The sequence below is a fragment of the Oculina patagonica genome, chromosome 10 (assembly GCF_052425735.1).
Source record: "Oculina patagonica isolate OP01 chromosome 10, crgOcupat, whole genome shotgun sequence".
Taxonomy (NCBI): Eukaryota; Metazoa; Cnidaria; class Anthozoa; order Scleractinia; family Oculinidae; genus Oculina; species Oculina patagonica.
Window position 1 is genome coordinate 21,635,825 of NC_135767.1, and position 20,410 is coordinate 21,656,234.

At 38.4% G+C, this 20,410-nt stretch overlaps 1 protein-coding gene across 1 annotated transcript in view; it reads left to right on the top strand.

Annotated features, from left to right (window-relative positions):
* Nucleotides 1-20,410, top strand: part of LOC144628875 (uncharacterized) — an 88,657-nt gene that overhangs the window by 65,297 nt on the left and 2,950 nt on the right. The window contains exons 12-34 of the mRNA XM_078486985.1: nt 51-192; nt 1,043-1,168; nt 1,685-1,795; nt 3,038-3,372; nt 4,226-4,364; nt 4,984-5,097; nt 6,057-6,179; nt 6,920-7,039; nt 7,691-7,816; nt 8,240-8,395; nt 9,555-9,671; nt 9,972-10,142; nt 11,473-11,582; nt 11,892-11,950; nt 12,690-12,829; nt 13,593-13,886; nt 15,190-15,492; nt 16,067-16,369; nt 17,086-17,555; nt 18,046-18,140; nt 18,582-18,738; nt 19,388-19,454; nt 19,980-20,251. Of these exons, the coding sequence (XP_078343111.1) occupies nt 51-192; nt 1,043-1,168; nt 1,685-1,795; nt 3,038-3,372; nt 4,226-4,364; nt 4,984-5,097; nt 6,057-6,179; nt 6,920-7,039; nt 7,691-7,816; nt 8,240-8,395; nt 9,555-9,671; nt 9,972-10,142; nt 11,473-11,582; nt 11,892-11,950; nt 12,690-12,829; nt 13,593-13,886; nt 15,190-15,492; nt 16,067-16,369; nt 17,086-17,555; nt 18,046-18,140; nt 18,582-18,738; nt 19,388-19,454; nt 19,980-20,251 (4,050 nt within the window). The remainder of the gene's footprint in view (nt 1-50; nt 193-1,042; nt 1,169-1,684; nt 1,796-3,037; nt 3,373-4,225; nt 4,365-4,983; nt 5,098-6,056; nt 6,180-6,919; nt 7,040-7,690; nt 7,817-8,239; nt 8,396-9,554; nt 9,672-9,971; nt 10,143-11,472; nt 11,583-11,891; nt 11,951-12,689; nt 12,830-13,592; nt 13,887-15,189; nt 15,493-16,066; nt 16,370-17,085; nt 17,556-18,045; nt 18,141-18,581; nt 18,739-19,387; nt 19,455-19,979; nt 20,252-20,410) is intronic.

The following is a 20,410-nucleotide window of genomic DNA, read 5'->3' on the forward strand; positions in this document are numbered from 1 at the left end:
TTAACTAAAATGTCTCCTAAACCTAACAATGTGCCATCTTACGGATTTAGGTATACCTTGGAAATACAGACCGGGATTCTGTTGTCTACCATGAACTAAACCCACGAATTAACAGCACAAATAAAATCGTCTTCATTCCATTGGGATGGCAAAACAGCATAGCAATGCGGGTTGAAGTTTATGGCTGTAAAGGTACTGTGGAGTATTTCCATTTGACAGTCATTCGAGAAATTTAATGTTTTTGCTTCCAAAGTGTATAATATATGTGATAAATATTATATAACGTCATGGTTTTAAAAGTCATAATATATGCAACGACAGCGAAGTGAACATTGCTAACCAATACAGTAAAAACCGCGAGTCAGGGGAACCTAGATTTTCCAGGTTAGCCTATACAGCTTCTTACATAAATGATTGTTAAAAAAAAGTTAGGCTTTTTAAGTTCTTAACAGCTTCTTATTTTCCAAGAAAAAACAATAACATTGTTGTTAATAGAACTTTTAGAGATATTCGGCCTATTATATAAAATTTGCATACCACACAAATGTTTATTTAAAAATGATGCACTAATTAATCAGAACATGACATTCAATGCATGTACAGTAAAGCCTTGTCCAAACTTATTTTCCCAAAAGTAAACATTCTTATAAAAATGGGGTCAAATTTGCAAATTTTAGCCTAACGTACAGGTTCTTAAATGTTAGGTTCTTACCGCTGCAGTGTATGCTAATATAGTAGTCATTAAGGCTGAAAACGTTAAGGGAGCTAGACCATAATGTTTTAGTCGAAATTGCTGGTGTAAACAACGAAAAAAAGTGTTTATACTGTAGAGAAACCAAGTTTTGGGAAACTCATTGCTTTAACCCTTTGACACTCAAATTTTCCCCAAAAAACGCTTTGTTTAGCCGCTAAACTGAACTTTTGGTACGAAGCAGAGGTGCATAAACTAAAAAAAAAAAAAAAGTTTGAAGAGGAAAAGTTTTCATCCCCCCCCTCCCCCTCCAAGAAAATAATGGTCCGTCCCTTATTACTTTTTCGACAGATGCATGTCTGTCCAGTCCGTGCTGGAATAATGGTACCTGTACCAGTAACTACAAAACAGGAGGTTTCACATGCAGTTGTCCTTCAGGATATTCTGGCTACACCTGCGCCACAGGCCCACCACCAGGTAATAAAGTTATTGAGAAAAAGTATACACAGTCCATGAGTGCCATGCGCCATGCCATCGTCATAATCCTCATCCTCATCAACAACAACAACAATTCACCATGCGCCACTTCCGTGCCACCGCTTTGGCCACATCCCAAATCTTACACCCCGCATTGTTTCTCTCTTTCTCAACAGTCCTTCTTCAAGTAATTTTTGATCTTCCTCTCGCCCTTTGACCTTCTGGCTCCCCCCTCAAACTCTGTTAAACAGTCGTTCACACCCTCTCTCCTGTCTCCTGAGTACCTGTCCTAACCAGATCCATTTCTTCGTCGTACCTCAAAGCTAATGTCTTTGGTCTCTGTCATCTGTGCCATGTACGTAACCCTACGTACACACTACTCGGGAGAGTAGTAAGGTATTTCTTCATCACTAAGAACTTAAATGCTTTAGGAAAGATCAACAACGTCGCTAAAACCAACATGGGATTGAAAGCTTATTTTTTTGTTTGTTGCTTTTCTCATTGAAACACTTTTAGATCCATGCTTGTCTAATCCGTGTCTGAATGGTGGTACCTGTAACAGTGACTCTGGAGGCTTCATTTGCTTTTGTCCTTTTCCATACACTGGAGATGACTGTGTTACAAAAGGTACAAGAGAATGTTTGCATCTTTGTGTGTTTGTTTCCTTTCTGCATTGCTAGAGAGCAAATTATAACCTTTGTCATAGTGCAGTACTTTAGAAAAGTGTGTCAAAAGTTACGTGAGAGAATTTTTATATCAACATTGCTAGAGGGTGGGATAATCAGATGACCGACTGATGGTTCCGGAATGGTAGACTTTATTTAACAATTTTTTTTCTCATGCTGAAATTTACAGTATGTTTAAAGTTATGACGTCACAAAAACATAATGACGTCACAGCTTTTTCAATATCGCGAATCTTAGCAAATCAATGCTACAGATTTTGTTTCTAAATGCCCTCTACCCGCGGTGTTGATTTAAACGGAGAAAAATGTAAACTGTGTGAGTTTTTAGGGTTTTGTGTTCTGGTCATGTGACTTTCCAAATATGATCATGACTACCGAAAATGAAGGCAACCTTCAAAACAACAAACATGTTCAAAACCTAAACACAGAACACAAAGGCACACCACGATATGACGGTTAGAAGTTATCCATAGTAACCATTGAGAGTCTCCCCCCTTCCCCCTTAAGGACGTTCGCGCCAATTGTTTATGCGCATCCCTACAGCGCACGTAATTCATGTCGCAACGCCATGCGACGCCATACTTTGAGCGCGCGCGCTGAGTAAAATTTCTAAGAACATATAGGGTGAGTTGCCGCTCCGCTCGCTTCGCTTGCAATTTGCTCTCTTAAATGGTCGGTGACACCTACTTTTTTCTCAACAGACCACTTTTGTTAATTGATATCTACGTTTTGCGAGAAAATAAAAAAAAATCTATCGAGTGGAAGTTTGATTTTTTGTCACACTGACGGTTTGATTTCCACTTTTTGAGCTTTCCTTTTTGCCGTACGACAGTTTCAAATTCGTTTTTCCAGGGTTAAGTTTAATAAAAAAGATGGCAAAACTAGGAATTATTTACGCAACAGACGCACTTCTACAAAATGTGATTAAGATCGTTAGCCTCCGTTTACTCATTTTGATATTAAACCCTGTAAACCATGCTGAATGACCGTGCGCCAATTTTTCAAAATCAGGGTAGTTTTCCACACGCTTTTTCTCTGAAACGAAGTCGGTGACCCCAACTTTTTTTTGCATTTCTGACAAAAGTAACTCATTATCTGACCGCAGCAAAAAAATTAAAGAAGTCTATCGAGTAGAAAATTTTGGCGCGAACGTCCTTAATGTGCCGATTCCTCAAAACCTGTAGGTTGCCAAGACGCTCTAGGTATGGAAAGCGGTGCAATTGAGAAGAAGCAACTTATTGCATCCTCGAGCAATTATAGAACAGCTGGTCCCGAGCAGGCCAGATTGAACTTAGAAAGAGACAAGGGGAAGACCGCAGGATCATGGAGGGCAGATGACGAAGACTACGATGCATGGTTGCAAGTTGATTTGAACAGCAACTATACTGTAATAACTGGTGTAGCAACACAAGGGAGAAAACATCAGACCAAGTGGGTGACAAAATACAAGCTTCAGTACTGGGGACATGATGTGGATGTCCAATACTACAAAGATGAAGGGCAGTCTGGCCCATTCAAGGTAAATTGATTGAATTTTGTCATTTTTATATTGATTTTCTTGGTGTAAGCCTAAAGTATTAGTCGTTGTCAACTTTCCTTCGGAAAATTGCCTAAGTCCGCGTTTGTTTGCGAAGTTGCTAATAAACATGTGATGTACCCTTATGACGTCATGCATGCTGCCATGATTGTTTTCGGCGTGCTCGCGACTGTTGGAGCTAGCTTTTGATCGAAAAGTAAGAAGCTTAAGCTAAGCTTTTGAAATCATGTCGTAAAATTTACCTTTTTCTCTACCGTCAAGATAAGGCCACCTCATTACTAAGTGTCAGGCATTATTAACTACAAAACTTGCATTTTCTGGATTAGTTCTCTAGTTTATTGGCTATGTGTATATGGGTAATTTCCGTTAGCTGATGCCTAAAAGGCCATGTTACAGAAGGCAATTTTCCTTGTAACTTGCAACGCAACGGTGACGATTGAAAAATATTGCAAGTTGCAGAGGAAGTGTCACACGTTCGCAATTTTTCCACGCAACTTGCAACGAATCAGCTGGAAATCGTCTTGAAATCTCCAACAAGCGAAGAACGCGCTCTAATTGGCTCATTTTAATAAAACTGCATTACAAGTTGCGCTTGCCAGCGCTTGGCATGTAACACACAGCAACGTTGCGAAAAGTTGAAGATAGTTCTACTATTCTTTCAACCTGCAAGCAACATTTAGTTGCATTGCAGGTTGCAAAAGTGGGATGTTACACGTGAAACTGGCAATGCAAAAAAAAATTGCCTTGTGTAACATGGCCTTAAAGCGATACTAAGACTGATACAAAGAGTATAAGTCTTACAAATCCTTAGCAACGTTCTATTTAACTGATTCAGGAATTTGCTGGAAATACAGACCGGGATACTATTGTTTATCATGAGCTTAACCTACCAATCAGGGCACAGTTCATCAAGTTTATTCCAATGGCTTGGGTAGGCAAAATAGCAATGAGACTGGAGCTCTATGGCTGTGAGGGTATGTTTTTAATATTCATTGCATCTCAAAACGTAAAACCACATTGTCTTTTAATGATTGGTCTTATCAATCTGACTTGTAACAAATACATTAAGCCTATTTGCACCGGGAAGGGGTGGTGAGGAGGGGGCCTTGCCTCCTAATCGCAATCATAGTGGAGAGCAAGACCAATCAAATAACGTCTTTGGAGGCAACCAAAGTTAAGGAGTGCTCAATTAAACTTATCAGAGAACATTCTTTCTGTTCCAGCAAGGAATTACCAAACTTTTGTAATATTCTGTTTATTCTCGTTTTGTTTTATTTTTTTGTTTTGTGTTATTTTTTTTAGTTTCTCACTTCCTTTCCATTATGAGTTGACTATGAGTAATTGTTTATAAAGCCTACCTCTAGCTTACCGAGAATGTAGTTCCGAAGGTGTCCGTAATAGCGAGAGTTGACATTAGATCTATATTCTTAATATCGCTGAATTTAGGCCAATTGTTGTATTACACATAAACATTCCTATAAATATATTTAAATATAGTTGCGTTTAAGCCGGAAGGAGGACGTGTGTTACTATACTAAGTAGGGACCGTCGTTACATCGTTTGTGACATTCTCTTATTATCTTAAAACTTCAGACGCGTGCCTGTCCAGTCCATGTTTGAATGGTGGTACCTGTATCAGTAACTACACTTCAGGAACTTTTGTATGCATTTGTCCTTCAGATTACTATGGTGAAACTTGTGAATTAGGTAAGATAAAAAAGTAAAACCAGTGTTTGGTTGGTAAGCACTCAGAAATAAGCGTTAAAGGGAAGCTTGGAAGAGATGGTTATGCTCGTTTTCTAAAGAGTAGATAGAATCAGCCTCGTCGACGTACGTTCCCCTACTCGCCGCTAAGTAATTGAATTCTTTATTACACGTTTGACTGCAAGATTCTTCTGCAGTCCACAGGTTAAGATTTAACCTGTCCAGTCTTATCCAATCCAACCCAATTCAGTCCAGTACAGTTCATCCTAGTGCTATCCTACCCTATTCTATTCCTTCCGATATCCAATCCAATGCTATCCAATCCAGTAAAATCCATTTTATTCCAGTCCAGTCGAATCCAATCCGAATTAACCGATTCCAGTGCAATCCAATTGAATCCATTCGATCCAGTGCAGCACGGTGCAGTCCAGCCCATTTAAATCCAACCCCATTTAATCCAATCAAATCCAGTCCAGGACAGTGCAGTCCAGTCCAATCCATTCCAATTACATCCACTGCAATCCAGTCCACTCCATTCCGGCGCAGTGCAATACAATCCAATTCTACCCAATCCATATCATATCGAATCGTATCGTATCGTATCGTTTCGTATCATATCATATCATATACTAAATTAACGAACCTGGCCGGTTTCATTACCTCGACCTCTCGATCCGAACTTCTGCGTATTATCATTAGCCTTTGGTGCCTACTTGTGTAATCTATTAAAAGCGACTTATTAATCTAAGACGCATGGTTGATTGGATGTGGTGGATTGATACTGCAAACTGACATTTATGATTATGAGATTATCGAAAAACTGTGCTTGACTTGTGAAACATGTATGCTTTTATGCAGTTCACTAGATTCCCTGTAACATTTTAAAATCGCTTAGTTACAATAACAAGTTCCCTAGCTCTTAGTCAAAAGCAAGGCTTCGAAAGTATTTGTTGTTTTAACAGGTAATCAGTGCTTGCTAAGTCCATGTCTAAATGGAGGTACCTGCTCGTCCTGTAATCACTGGCCGCATTTTGAATGCAGATGCCCTTCTGGATACATTGGCTTCAACTGTGGCACTGAGCTAGGTAAGAAATTGTCCTTTCTCATAAAAGCTATGACGACAATATTAAATAAGACGATCCAAAAACGATAAGAAAATGATAATAAGAAAAACTGATCCAGCATATTGGTTGCTGGGCGAACAGAAAATCATCACACACCACTGCGCATACGTATTTACTCAGAATGTTTTTTTTTTTGTTTTTTTTGCCGTGTAAAATGATTACGTACATATAATGTAATGTTGTACACGGATTCCACTTCTGACATCAAGTGACGACAGCACTAAACAGCAATCACACAAAGGAAACAAACATACATACATACAGACAGACCGACAAATAAAGAACAACGACAACGACAAAAACAAAAACAGCAAAAAATCAACAACAAAACAAACAAATGCCCTCTGTAGTGGCTTTTTTAATATTTCTTAATTTAATCCATAAATTATGTGATTGCTGGTACTTGATTACTGGTAACAGCCAGCATCACTAAATTAAAGAAAATGTTTTCTTTGGCAAGTCCAGAATTTATATAGTTAGTGTCCGAAAGAGGACTTCGCACATTAGTATTATTGAAATAAAACATAAAGCTAAGCAAGAGACAACGGTTTACTAAAAAAGAAGCTTCTTTCTGCGAGTAAGATTTAATTTTCAGTCTGTTTCCAGCAGCGTAGGACAACGTAAAAATTTATTGGCGTTCTTTTAGTGTCGAAGTCTGATAAAAGCTAGCAATGGACAAATTTCGTTTTTTTTCCTAACAGGTGATGCGTGCGCAGCCAATCCTTGTCTGAATGGTGGCACCTGTACAGCGGAGGACAATTCGTTAGGTTTTACATGCAGCTGCACAGGATTAATCACTACTTATAACTGCGACACTCAAGGTGATACGTATTGCCATCCCGACAAGATAACTCAATACTTAGTGTGTATTTGCATTGGTTATGACCATAACCGACACCTAGCAGGCTCTGCCCGGAGGTCTAAGCCGTTACCCTTTTATATGCCATTTGAGACGGGAAAGGTTACCCTTTCGTAAACCTTTAATATGAAAATGGTTTCTCTTTCATATACCTAAACTGCAGCTCTTTTCTTAATTTTTCACTTATAAATACCCCAAACATTTTTCAATGAATTGACCGGTTCGGTAAGTCTTGATGAGATATTTTGAAAGGTCCTTTAAAATACTTAAATGACGGTTTTCGCTATCCTTTTATATACTACAACTCGTGAAAGCCCAGTGCTTTTACATACCTACAGCCTGAAAAAAGTTGCCCTTTTAGGCAGAGCCTCCCAGCTCTAGGGATTCTCCCTTGAGCGGGAGGCTGTAAGCTTACACTTACCAACGTTTTTCTTAACAGGTACAGCCAAAACATAACTCTTATGTTGGTTTTGTATCTTTTCTAGACGACAGGATTTGTTGAGATTGATTTAGCACAACCAAAGGAGAAATGACTTTGTGAGAAAACAAAATCCCCTTCTAAACAAAGCTATGAAAAAGTTGTGTAACAGATACGTTTGTGATTTTTCACCAGCTGTTGCGTGTTTGCCCAATAATCCTTGCCTAAATGGAGGGACCTGTACGGTAGTTATTGACTGGCCGTTGTTCACATGCAGTTGTCCCTCTGGATATTTTGGTTATAATTGTGGATTTCCACAAGGTAAGACACGTCGTCACGAGGTAGCCTTTAACTAACCTTTTTGTGTAAATCATCATCGTCATCAAAATCATCATCATCATCACAATCGTAATTATCATCATCATCCTCATCATCATCATCATTATCATCATCATCAACATCATCATCATCATCTGTTTCCTTTTTTAGTATAAAAAAATGTTTCTATTGTCTTGTATTTTTCGTTTTTCTTTTCTCTTGACAATTTATTGAAGGTTAAGCAACATAAATTGCAACACCAACAGAAATAAAGTTCAAAAGTTGTTGGAAAATAAATATACAAAATGTTTTTAAATTTCAGATGGCTGCACACAAGTTAACCCGCCCAAATTTCTGGATCAGTATCTCTTTTTGACAAAGACTTACAAACGCTCAAAGCTAATCAGAAATTGTACTTCTTAACAGGCGACCCGTGTTCAGACGAACCTTGCAAGAATGGTGGGACATGTACCGTGGCTGATAACTCGGTTGGATCTGAATGTACCGTGGCTAATAACTTGCTTGGATTTGTGTGCAATTGTCCTTCAGAATATATCGGCTTTGATTGTGGCACTCTGAAAGGTAATATGCACCCTCCTAAAAATGAGACTAAAGTTTTTATGAGTCAACGAGTCATGAGTCATGAGTCAATGAGTCAAATCTTAAATTAGAGGTATAAATTTGAAAATAGTGCTACCCTTACTAACAAATTAAAGCTAACCGCAAGCAAACCAGAGTGCAACTAACCGCAAGCAAAAAAAACTTTCCAATACACCCACTACTCTTCTTGCCACCCACCAGGGGCCAAAAAAAGGCTTCATTAAGGGTGAGACACTCAGACTTCTAAGAACCAACTCCACTGATAAATTATTCAACGATAATTAGAATAAATTCAAAACACGCCTCCATGCGAGAGGCTACCCTAAAGCATTCGTTGAAAGAATAACAAGCGAAGTCAAATTCAGTGAAAGAAAGTTGGCTCTAAAACAGAAAGAGAAACAACAGAAAAAAATTCTACCATTTACAACAAAATTCCACCCGGCTCTGCCAAACATAAAAAACATCCTTATGAACAAGTGGCATTTAATTCAAAACCAACCAAAATTGAGAGAAATATTCAAGGAACCTCCCTTAATCTCATACAAAAGGGGCAGATCCCTAAAAGATATGCTCGTTAAAGCTAAACTTTGATACAGTAACGTTTCCCTCATCACGGAAATATGAGTCGTGTTTGGCCTGTCTACACCTTTTTAGTAAAAATTTCACGACAAAAATAAAAAATCACAACAATAAATAAAAAATTACCAAAATATTATTTTAGCAGATTATGAGGACTTATTCTATAGGCCAATAGCTGGATTTTAAAGCATGCTATATATTTTAATCTTCTTGAACATATTTTATCTTAGCTTGCTATACCGATCGAAATTCAGTTTAAAAAGATTTGATGTATACTGTACGCTGTTTTCTCATTTAAATGAAAATTTCAAATCATGTTGATAACTAACTGAATTAGCCTTGCAGAATTTCGCCAAACGGATCAATAAACTGTGTGTGAGTCACATGACATTCTAATGCCAGCGAACTGTGCACTTGCTCCTTAATTTACCGAGGCATCAAATCGCGCGCTGAATTTGCCGCAAAATCTTAAGTTCTAGTAGCTCACTATGTTATTAATATTAACATTATTTTGCTCTAAAAAGGACCAATTTTGTTTAAATATACATGTATTTCTCAACAGCGTGTTCCCCCAATCCTTGTGCAAATAATGGCAGCTGTACAGGGGCGACCAACACACAAGGGTTTACATGCAACTGTTCTTCAGAGTACATTGGTGATACATGCGAAAATAAAATTGGTAAGACAAGCTTTTTCAGCTCCTTCCAGTTTTCTTGGTTTTGCTGACATTGAACACATTTCAAAGAAGTTTTTTTTTTTTTTTAAAAAAAAAGACAGGTTCAAATACAGCAAATTATAATTAGGTTAACGTGGCACAAATAAGTGTGCCTAATTCGTGCATTTCTTATGACATTGGAACAAGGGAACTACTACAAAGACATCAGATGCTCAAAACACGCCTCTTTGATCCACGTTCCATTAATTTCTTTCTATATATTCTCTTTATTAAATTTAATTTTTAAGTTTAATTTTATTTCAGTTCATGGCAACTGGAGTAGCTGGTCTCCATGGCCTAACTGTAACAAGCCGTGTAATGGCGGAATAAGGACCAGAAAGCGCATGTGTGATAACCCTGAACCAGCATTTGGCGGGAACAACTGCACTGGTCCGGCAAATGAGACTGAGCCCTGTAATTTGGACAGTTGCCCACGTAAATATACTTTCCTCTTGTTTTATTTTGCACTGTCACTGCCATTAGTGCTCTAGTTTATATTTAAAACAAAATTATTAATCTTCTTTTGCAATAAAAAAATGTAAAGAAAATTGAACCATCTCATACAAAATAATAAACATTCGTTTGTTAGCCTGCCCCCCCCCCCCCCCCACCCCTATTGATCCCCACACGTCTTACATTGTAGTAATGAAATTTACAGTGTGTGCAAAGGAACGAGCATACGTTCATTATATTGCACTCGTGTGCAGGTTATAAAGTCGTATAATCATAGGCGTACGGGCACCTTCGGACCTGGGGGGGCGGAGACCTAATTGCCCGAAAAAAAAAATGACATGCATTGAAAGCCGAATAAAAAGGCATTTAAAATGGACAATGAAACGTGCATTGAAATAGTTGTGTACAAACCTCAACTTGCCTGCTTGCTTTAAGGAAATAAACGATAGTTTTTTTCATTAATTTCGTGGTGTTGCCCGAAGATGTCAATGCACCGTATCTTTTTTTTCTTCGGAAATAGGTTATTTATCCACTCCTGAGTTCAGCAAAAATTAACGTATTTTCGGGCAGCCAATTTACATTCCCTCACTTGAAAGATATGTAAAAGCGTGTCAGGTAAATGGGTTAAAACATTTCGTTGAAAGTTTTGAGCTAGCCCTTACGACTTAACTTAATAACATTTGAGTCAAAGCACTAGCTTCATCACATCTGTAACAACTTTTGTTTCAAGGTCTTAGGCTGCGCGCAAACGATCGAGCTATGGAGAATCCTAACTTCTGGTCACCTTCGCCAATTTCCTTCTTACTTCAAGTGATTGTAACTAAATCAAACTGTGGGGTAACACAAAATTTGCCAGAAAAATCGAACGGGATTATAGCAATTTGCGAGAGGAAACGAAAACATACATGAGAAATCAGTTAGACTTTTGAACCACAAAGTTATATTTCCAATACTTTTTTCTGTTGATGTAATTCGTTTTGAACGTCATGTTGAGATTTGTCGGCTTATTTTCTATTTTTTTTCTCTAGGCTTGTTGCCCGAATTCCAAGCATTTTGCCCGAAACATTTCATCCCTGGGGGGGCTGCAGCCCCCCCCCCCCAGACCCTCCCCCCCCGTTTCGTACGCCTATGCGTATAATACTCAAATGACGTCACACATTTAAAAAGGTTTGCCATATTTAGTTTGCCATCAAGAAATCTCCAAAATTGATTTCAACAGATCGAGAAAAACATAAAGATAGATAAGCTGTGTAAAGGAAATTCCTCATAAAAAGAAAAATATCACTCAAACAGAAATTTGATTTATTTTAAGCGGAAGAGATAAACTATAAGGTCAAGCTGACAAATGACGCCTGGAATGATAATCTAGCCAACCCAGCAAGTCAACCTTATATTGAGCTCGAGGACAAAATCAAACAAGATGTAAGTTGAGCGATCTTGATTCACTTTTCTTTTCCTGCTCACTTCACTTCACTTCACTTCACTTCACTACACTTCACTTAATTTCGGACCACTGCACTTTTAACTGCACTTATCTTATTTTACTGCACTACACAGCATTTTACTGTACCCCACTACACCTTACTACACGCCACTGTTATTCACTGCATTGTGCTACACTGAGCTGAAATATAACTTAACACTAATAAAACTAATAATTCAAGTGATTTTACAGGAATGTTTGAATGATCTAGGCATATGAACGATAAATATTGTCTATTCCAATTATAGGTGAAGGATTTCTACACGAAGAGGAATTATAATGTTATTGTGAAGGTCTTAGAATTCAGGTAATCCTGCTGAAAAATCCATTTTTCGAATAAAATTTTCTCACTGATGAAAGGTCTTTAGTTAATTAACTTTGTAAAAAAAAAAACAAATTTTAAGGTAGAGGTTTCGTAACTATATTTCCTTCCTATTCACTCCTTCCTTTCTTTTGTGATGGAAATTGTTCTTTTATTTTCATCCATTAATTTTTTTGAGGAAAATTTTAGCGGATTTCCCAGCGGCCCAAACGCAGAGCAGAGCCCCATACCCATAGAAAATTAACAGACCCATGCTTTTGGTTTTTCATGGTCATCATGGCTAGCGGCATGGTTCGCGGGCGCGTGCGACGACGTCGCCCCAACATGGCGCCCCCATACTCCAGAAATAGGTTTAAGGTTATGGTTAACGTCAGCTTACATCTTTAATATTGGACATCCATGTCATGGTCAACTGACAGCTGTCAAACCAAGGTATCTGCTGACCAATATCACATGACCATATGGCGAGCTCACATATAGAACTCATCGAGGTCGCATGTTTTTTTGAAGTTTACCGCTGACTTAGTAATGGTTTACATTGGATCGCGGGCTCAAGTGCTAGATTTTTCCTGTTATCGGTCAGTAAATTCGGATTTACGAAAGGGGCGAAGTAAATAATCGGAGAGCTCCGCTTTTAGGCTTGGCTAAATCTATTGTGAGATATTTCCGACTTATCATAAAAGTCTCCAAAGATATTTTCCCTGATTCTTTCCATTGTTTATAGGGAAGGGAGCATCATTTCCAGTTTCAACGTGACCTATTCTTCAGTAGACTCGTTTCAAATTGTCTCACTTCAGGAAGAAATTGCTGGTGGATCCTTAGTTGATACACCAGCTGAATTACTCGACATCACAACTACTAACGGTACGTGAGAAATGATTTATAACAACCTCAAGGGATTCATATAAAGGGAAACCCCTAAAAGGCACCATAATGTCAAATTCTTTTTCGTCCTAAGAAGTACCAATTCTTTGTAACAAACCGCCTCTGTTGATACACCATTTGAGAACAGTACGTAAGTAAAGATTTATAACAACTCCCAGGGATTTCATATAAAAGGAACCTCTAAATGGTTTTAGAATATCAAATTCATTTTCACCCCTAAGCAGTACCATTTTCTTACAAGTCGCTCCTTTTAATACAACCTTAACATCACAACTTTTAAAGGCATACGAGTAAAGATTTATAATAACCCTCTGGGGTTTCAATTAAAAAAGAACCCTAAAAGATACCGGGAGTTCGAATTCCTTTTCACCCCCAAAAGTTGCCAAATCTTTCTGACGATTCGTTTCTGTTCATGCACCAGTTAAATTAGTTAACACCGCAACTTCTAGCGGTATGTGAGAAACGATTTGTTAAAATACCATAAAAACACTAACTACACTACGAAAATGTGTAAATATATATTCCTATAATACCCTTTAAACGACTCATTTGTTATAGATTTCCACGCAGATTGAAGACTTAATTCGCATTTTAGAGGCCATATGTTTTTTTAGTTTGAAAACTGGAACAGATGCAGCTATTTTTTATGGTGACAACTGAGGACATAAGCTTATCTTTTTAATTGAGGTCTGAAGGTTCATAGATATCAACATAATGTGCTTTTGCATTGTTTTCTTCGCAGTACCAAACGAAGCTCCGGTTATTTTGGAAGTTAAGAGTAACACTTCAACATCAATTGATGTTAAGTGGTCAGAAGTTACAGACTTCATGCCAATTCTTGGTTACGTAATCGCCTACAAGGAAATCAACAATAAGTTCCACCCAGAAATCCTGAAATCAGTAGAGCCAACACCTCGTGAAGCGGTGTTGGAAGATTTGAAAGTGTTTACAAATTACACTATACGAGTGTACGCTTTTACTGCTAACGGTAATGGAGTGCCGAGTGAAGCAGCCTCTTTAAGAACCCAGGAAGACGGTAGGTTTATACCAGGTAGTATTTTAATGTAGTTCATTCTTAGGGTGCGTTTCTTTGGGAAAAATCCAATTCCGGATTCTTGATCCAAAAACGGATTTAGCGTTTCTTTACCTATATCCGAAAGTGGATTAATCTTGGATCAATGATCTAAAGAATCCACACTTCGAGTGGATACATCAGATCATATCTGAATCCGGATTTTTAGGATTCATGATCCGTGCGTTTCTTTGGGAAAGGATTCGAAAAAAGTACCATGGCCCAGCGGTCTTTGCTGTGAAAATACAGGTTCGCTCTTTGTAAACACTGTCATACGGTAAGTTTTCAGGCGTCATTTCGATCAAAATACAAAAGTATTTCACCATAAAAGGAAACGGTAGCTTGATAGGTATGAAGTGTCATTTTAAACTGGATACAGGTTTTCTAGAACAGCCACCGTGTGCCTACGGAAGTTGTATCCTTTTGAAATTGTCACGAGTGAAGTTTGCATTCGCAAACATTCTTCGCTCTCAGATGCTTTCTCGCCACATTGTGCTTGAGGCTAAAGAGGAACTATTTCGACGTGTGATTTTTGTAAAAGATTTTGTATGCCGAAATTATTTTAGCTAGGATACATTCGACGAAAAATAAATTTGTGCCGATATTTTATGTTCTGTGCGAAATGTGTTTACGGGGTTGTCATGGCAAAAAATCCATTTTCGGATTCTTCGTTTCTTTGGGAGCAAAGTATCCGTGTGATCTGAGATCAATGATCCAATTTTGGATTTTCCCAAAGAAACGCACCCTTAGTTTCAGTTTGGGAGAGGTCAATTTAATGATTTTTTGCACGACTATATATAAGACAGCTGATATGGCTGGAAGCCATATCAAGTATTCTTTATAAACGTTAGACCGGGAAACGTTTTAATCGTAAAATCGTGTAATAAATATTTTATGAATCAACATTGCTATGGACCTTACTTTAATCACAACGAAAATTGTCCAAAATAATCTGAAAGTTCCATTAATTCTACTTTCCAACACTCAATAATTGTTTAAGAAAACATGATCCATTAATTCTACTTTCCAACACTCTATAATTGTTTAAGAAAACATGATCCACTTGCCCAACCAGTAAGATTAGCCTGTTTTTCCACGCCTGCCGTTTAATGTCTTCTAGCTCACTGTGTTGACTGTGGTTGTCGAGATTGTCAATTGGCCTTGGGATTTTGAAATTCGTTTGGAAAGGTCACTCTGTTTTTTCTACTTCCTTATCCTAATCTACTTTTCAATTGGCCATAAAATGCCACTTTCCTATCTCCAACAGTGCCTAGTCGGCCACCACCGAACAGCATCATTAAATCCACGAGCACAAGTACAATCGACGTTTCATGGGAGCCAATCAGCCAAGCTTACGTACATGGAATACTCTTGGGATACGAGGTTAGATATGCAAAGGATGACGGGTCGTCGCCATTAACTTGGGAAACAGTGACACTTGATGCAAACACGCTTGGAGTGGTTTTAAGTGATCTGGAATATTTTACCCGGTACAAGGTGGTGGTCTGTGCTAGGACTTCCAAAGGATGCGGCGCGGAATATTCCGACATTGCTTACACATTTGGTGATGGTGAGTAGAATATAAGGGAACATTACTGAGAGTTTCCATTCCGGTATTTACTCCTATGTTTCAGAAATGAGCTTTATTTAGCAACATACATGTGTTAGTCTAAGGACGCTTTCCATTTGTCAGAACTGGCCGGCCGGTCCGGTGGTTTTAAATGCGATCTGGGCCTTTTCCACGAGATTTTCCCACAAATCCACCATGTCAATGTATAATATTTATGTATTGACTGATTTCACAAAACAAATTTGTCTAACAACGGAATTCTGTCCTCAAATATACCGGTCTGACCGTCCAATTCTAACAAAAAAAAATCGCCCTTAGACCTTGCCTTACTGAATGTAATACATGTGGGCCATAGAATGTTAGTATTCAATGAGTAATAAATTTATCAGGCGACGTTCTTTGCATTTCTGATAATAGCCCAATTGGTTTAATGTAATAAACGATATGTTGATAGAAACTTTCAATGAAACACTTACCAATTAATGTAAGGTATAACCATTGCGAATAGCGTTTGTAAATATTCTTCGCGTTAATTGTATATTGATTGGTGCGTATACTTTTTCTTTCTTCTAAGTACCCAGCATGCCTCCTCAAAGTGTGACAGCCCATAATCTCACATCCGCAGTGGGAATAAATGTTACTTGGACGCCTGTCCCTATGGGTCACGTGAACGGCCTTCTTATGGGCTATTCCATAAAATATCGAAGAATTCAAACAGCTGAGAGGGAAGTGTTTGACACAGAGGAGTATACAGTGACGGTAAAATCAACTGACCTTATGGTTGAGCTTCCAGTTCAAACGTACTCGATTTACGAGATTCGCGTGGCTGCCTTTACTCAGAAAGGCATGGGAACGTACAGTGAGTTCGTCTATGGTGGTAAGTGAATAGAAGTTAAAACTCGTTACGAACCAGACTAGTGTACTGGACTTTGGACCGACCGATCCAGGTTCGGGCCATGGCTCAGATCATTCCGTTATGTTCTGGGGCAATTAACTTACCTTCTAAGTTTTTTTCTCCTCAATGTGTGTAAAATGAAAGGGTTGAGGTAACCTTGCGTTAGATTGGACACCGCCACAGGGGATAATGGATCCCTGTAGATACGCGCGTCGGCCAGATGGGCAAGTCGACTCAAAAGCGACTTTACCATTATCTACCTTACCACGATAACATATAATGTGAACTAAAATATTAAGTCCTCATTATTGTAATTGATTAATTATAGGAATCAATAAATAGAGAAATAGGAGCCTGGCCCGGGTCATTGTTTTGTGTTGTCGGCCAAGCAATAGTGCTCCTCTCCACAAGGTGACAAAATGGTCACCGAAAGAATAATGCTGGGCATAACCTTGAGATGGACAGCATCCTAACAAAGGGAAATTGAAAAATACTCCTGTTGTTTCATGGAGATACGCAGATAAGATCCGGCCCGATCGGCACCTTAAGACAAACGTAAACCTTCATTTATCTTACCATGTTTACGCGTCATGCGAACAAAAATATGCAGTCCTCATAATTGCAATCGATTATGAATGAATCGATTTCAATTTGAGATATCGTAACCTTTGTGTATGTGATTCTTTTCTTCTCCATAGAAACCTGCCGTTGCCCAAAAATCCTCTACACAAACTATTGGTCGAATTTTCCATATCTTAAGGTGAACGACGAGGACAATACACTAGAAGGAGTACTTAGTAGAATTGTCCCAGACATGGTGCATTATGCCTGTGGGATATGCCCTGCACACGGCGATACCTTCATCGACATAACTACAAACGGCAAGGAAAAGCCGTCCGCCAAGAAAAGCGTCTTAGAAGTACTTCGCGACATGGATGACGTTCCACAGATCAGCTTTCCTATCTACGGCAACAGATACATCGAAACGTACATGGGGGAATATGCGTACATCAATCTTGTGGAGTCCCCTGGTGTGGCTTTTATTGCCGCTAAGAGGCCCCCTGGAAAAGCCGCTGACAACATGATAAGCGCGCTAATTGACTGTATGCCTGTTATGGTGCTATCAGCGTGTATGGCTTTTTTATCAGGGTTTATAATTTGGATTTTGGTAAGTCGCTGCTGTTGGTGCTTACTGTCTTTCCTTAACGAAAATTAATACAAAGTCTGTAACTTTAAAATCACAGAATTGATACGTTGTGCGTGCTTGGCAATGTCATGATGGCCAACCATTGCAGTCTTATTATATTATGTTTACGTAATTACCCACGCAGAACTAGTGCCAATGTCAAATATAATGACTGTTAGCAATAGTGGCATTATCAAAGCAGTATTAAATAATGGCTTTGTGCCCGGAAATCAGTACTCGCCACTTTAGAAACGAAAATAAATGTGGGACGAGTGTCATCTTGCAAGCGCTAAGGGACGTGCCATTTCTTGGGACCAAAAAAAAGACGAGAAGCCGCTTTTTGCCGTAACGGTCCCACAAGCGACTGTAAGTGGCAAAGTGCACTATATTCCTTCGCAACAATTGTTATGAACATTTTGACAGTTTAAGACCGATCAACGAGTTGATTACTAATGATCATGTTTCCTTTCAGGACACGAAGTCCAACCCCGATGAATTTCCAGCAAGGTTTAGCAAAGGTGTGGCTGAGGGATTCTGGTGGTCGTTCGTTTCCATGACTACTGTTGGGTAAGGTGATCAATTTCACTATTTTTATACGAACTTTGTCATTTGTTCATTTAAATACATGCATAGTCATAGTGATTCCAAATATAGAGATTTTCTTGGATAAAATAGCACCATTAATTTTTACCCATTTTTTTAGCCGCAAAGTTCGAATCGAAACTTAAATTACCGCTCAGCAAAATATCGAAAAACCAAGTAACGCTGGGAAAGCGTTGGCAGAATTTAAAGCCCGAATTTATAGCTTTATCAAAAGATGCTTTTAAATTTTTATGATGTCATTAACTCCACCTGAAGAAGCCTGCAGTACGCCACCAAACTGTTCATTGTTTGTAATATGTTTTTTTTTTATATAAAATCAGGTGTCAACGTTTCCTATCATTTTCACAGTTAGAGTAAAGCTAATTGTTTGGTTGTTTGTTTGTTTGTTTTTTTGTTTAATGACAGATACGGAGACCGGTCACCCCGGTCTATCCCTGCCCGTATTTTTGCTATCATGTGGACACTGACTGGTCTTGTTATCATTGGCATTCTGATTGGTGCAATTGCCTCGTCACTCACATCTGTTACTGTAGACCATTCCATCATTCTTTATGGGTCAAAGGTGTGTTCAAATTACAAATATGCATGTAAACGTATGTAAGTCTTAGTGTGAAGACGGGTAAATAATAGAAACAGTTCGTTCGGACACTTAGTCTGAATTGAATTATAAGCATTTGTATGTAATGGAAGATAGATTTGCAACAAACCGCTACCGAGAAAAATAATAATCCTTTTTAGAGTGAAACAGAGCTCCTGACGGAAGAATAGCTATCTTTTATAAGTCTCCCAGAGTCTCAACCATCCTTAACGTTTTTGGCAAGTTTATTTTCTTTTCTTTTTTTTCCTTCTTTGGTGATTGCATCAGAGTTTCTTTTAAATGAAGAGATGATCCTCGCAGTTATGAACACAACTAGTTGCGAAAAGAAAGCCTGAAAAAATCAGGCTTTCCGGCACTAGCCGGTGAACCCTGACATCTTCGATACCGGTGCAGCGCTCTAACCAATTGAGATAACAAGCCAATGCAATGGTCATGTTTGGTTCGTAATATACCCGGGGAAGATGAAGATGAAATTATGAATATATGAAGAATAAATGAAGACATGATCCTCGCAATTATGAACGAGGATCATCTCTTCATTTATTCTTCATCCGCAGTTCAAATATATGATTTCATATATTCATAATTTCAGAGTTTCTTTTATTAAATTTAGATTGGAGCCATTCATAACTCCACGGAACATCAAATCGCAACCCTTAAGAACGCAAGAGTGAATGAAGGTACGAAATATTAGACTTCTTTTAGACAGCAGTGTTTTTATAAGAGGACTCAAAGCAAAAATAATCAAAAAAGTGATTATTTGTGTTGGTTTTAATGGGATGAAATTCAATGGTTGAAAAAAAGGCGAAAAAATGTAGGCGCAACCAAATGTACAAACCCCAACCTCCCCCTAACAAGGGCACTTTAGGTTTACGGTAGTGTGGTGTCCATCTATGAATTTTTAGCATTGGGTACTTCATAAAACTTAATCTCTCCGGATCCCTTTAAATTTAACTCAATTGAAATTTCTATTTTATTACTTGTTTCTTCATTAACATATTGCCATTACAAATATAAAATATCGGATTAGGTTGTGAACCCCTCATTCTAGCATATATGAATGTATTTTTTTGCACGGCACCTTAAGGAGATAATAGTGGTGCTAAAAAAGATAGAATACATAGAGCCTCCAATTATAATCTTCCCTTGACTTTTACCGCCTGCTGCTTGAAATCCTTAAGTTCTGTTTCATTTTTTGTCCGCAGATCGAAAATACAGAAACTTTGAAGAAATACGAACAGCACTAGAAGATGGAGAAATCGATGGAGCCCTGCTAGACACATATGTTGCTGCAGAACATAAAGAAGAGATCTTTAGCGATAAGATATATGTCAAAGAGATCATGGACCGGCCATTTGGTTATGGCGTGGTGCTGTCAGGTGCGGCAAGGAATGTGGAACAAAGATGTCGGGATTATATTGACATGCAAATACGCGAAATATTTGATATCATCCAGAATACTACAAAGACACTTGACGTAAGTTTCTTGATAAGATCTGTGCTATTCCAGTAAGAGGTTGGTTGGAGGGTATTACGTCTCCGCCGTCACATTAGTTTTTTATCTATTGAATCATTTTTCAAAGGTAGAACATTGTCACTTAACTGAATCAATCGACAAAACGAGCTTTACGATGAC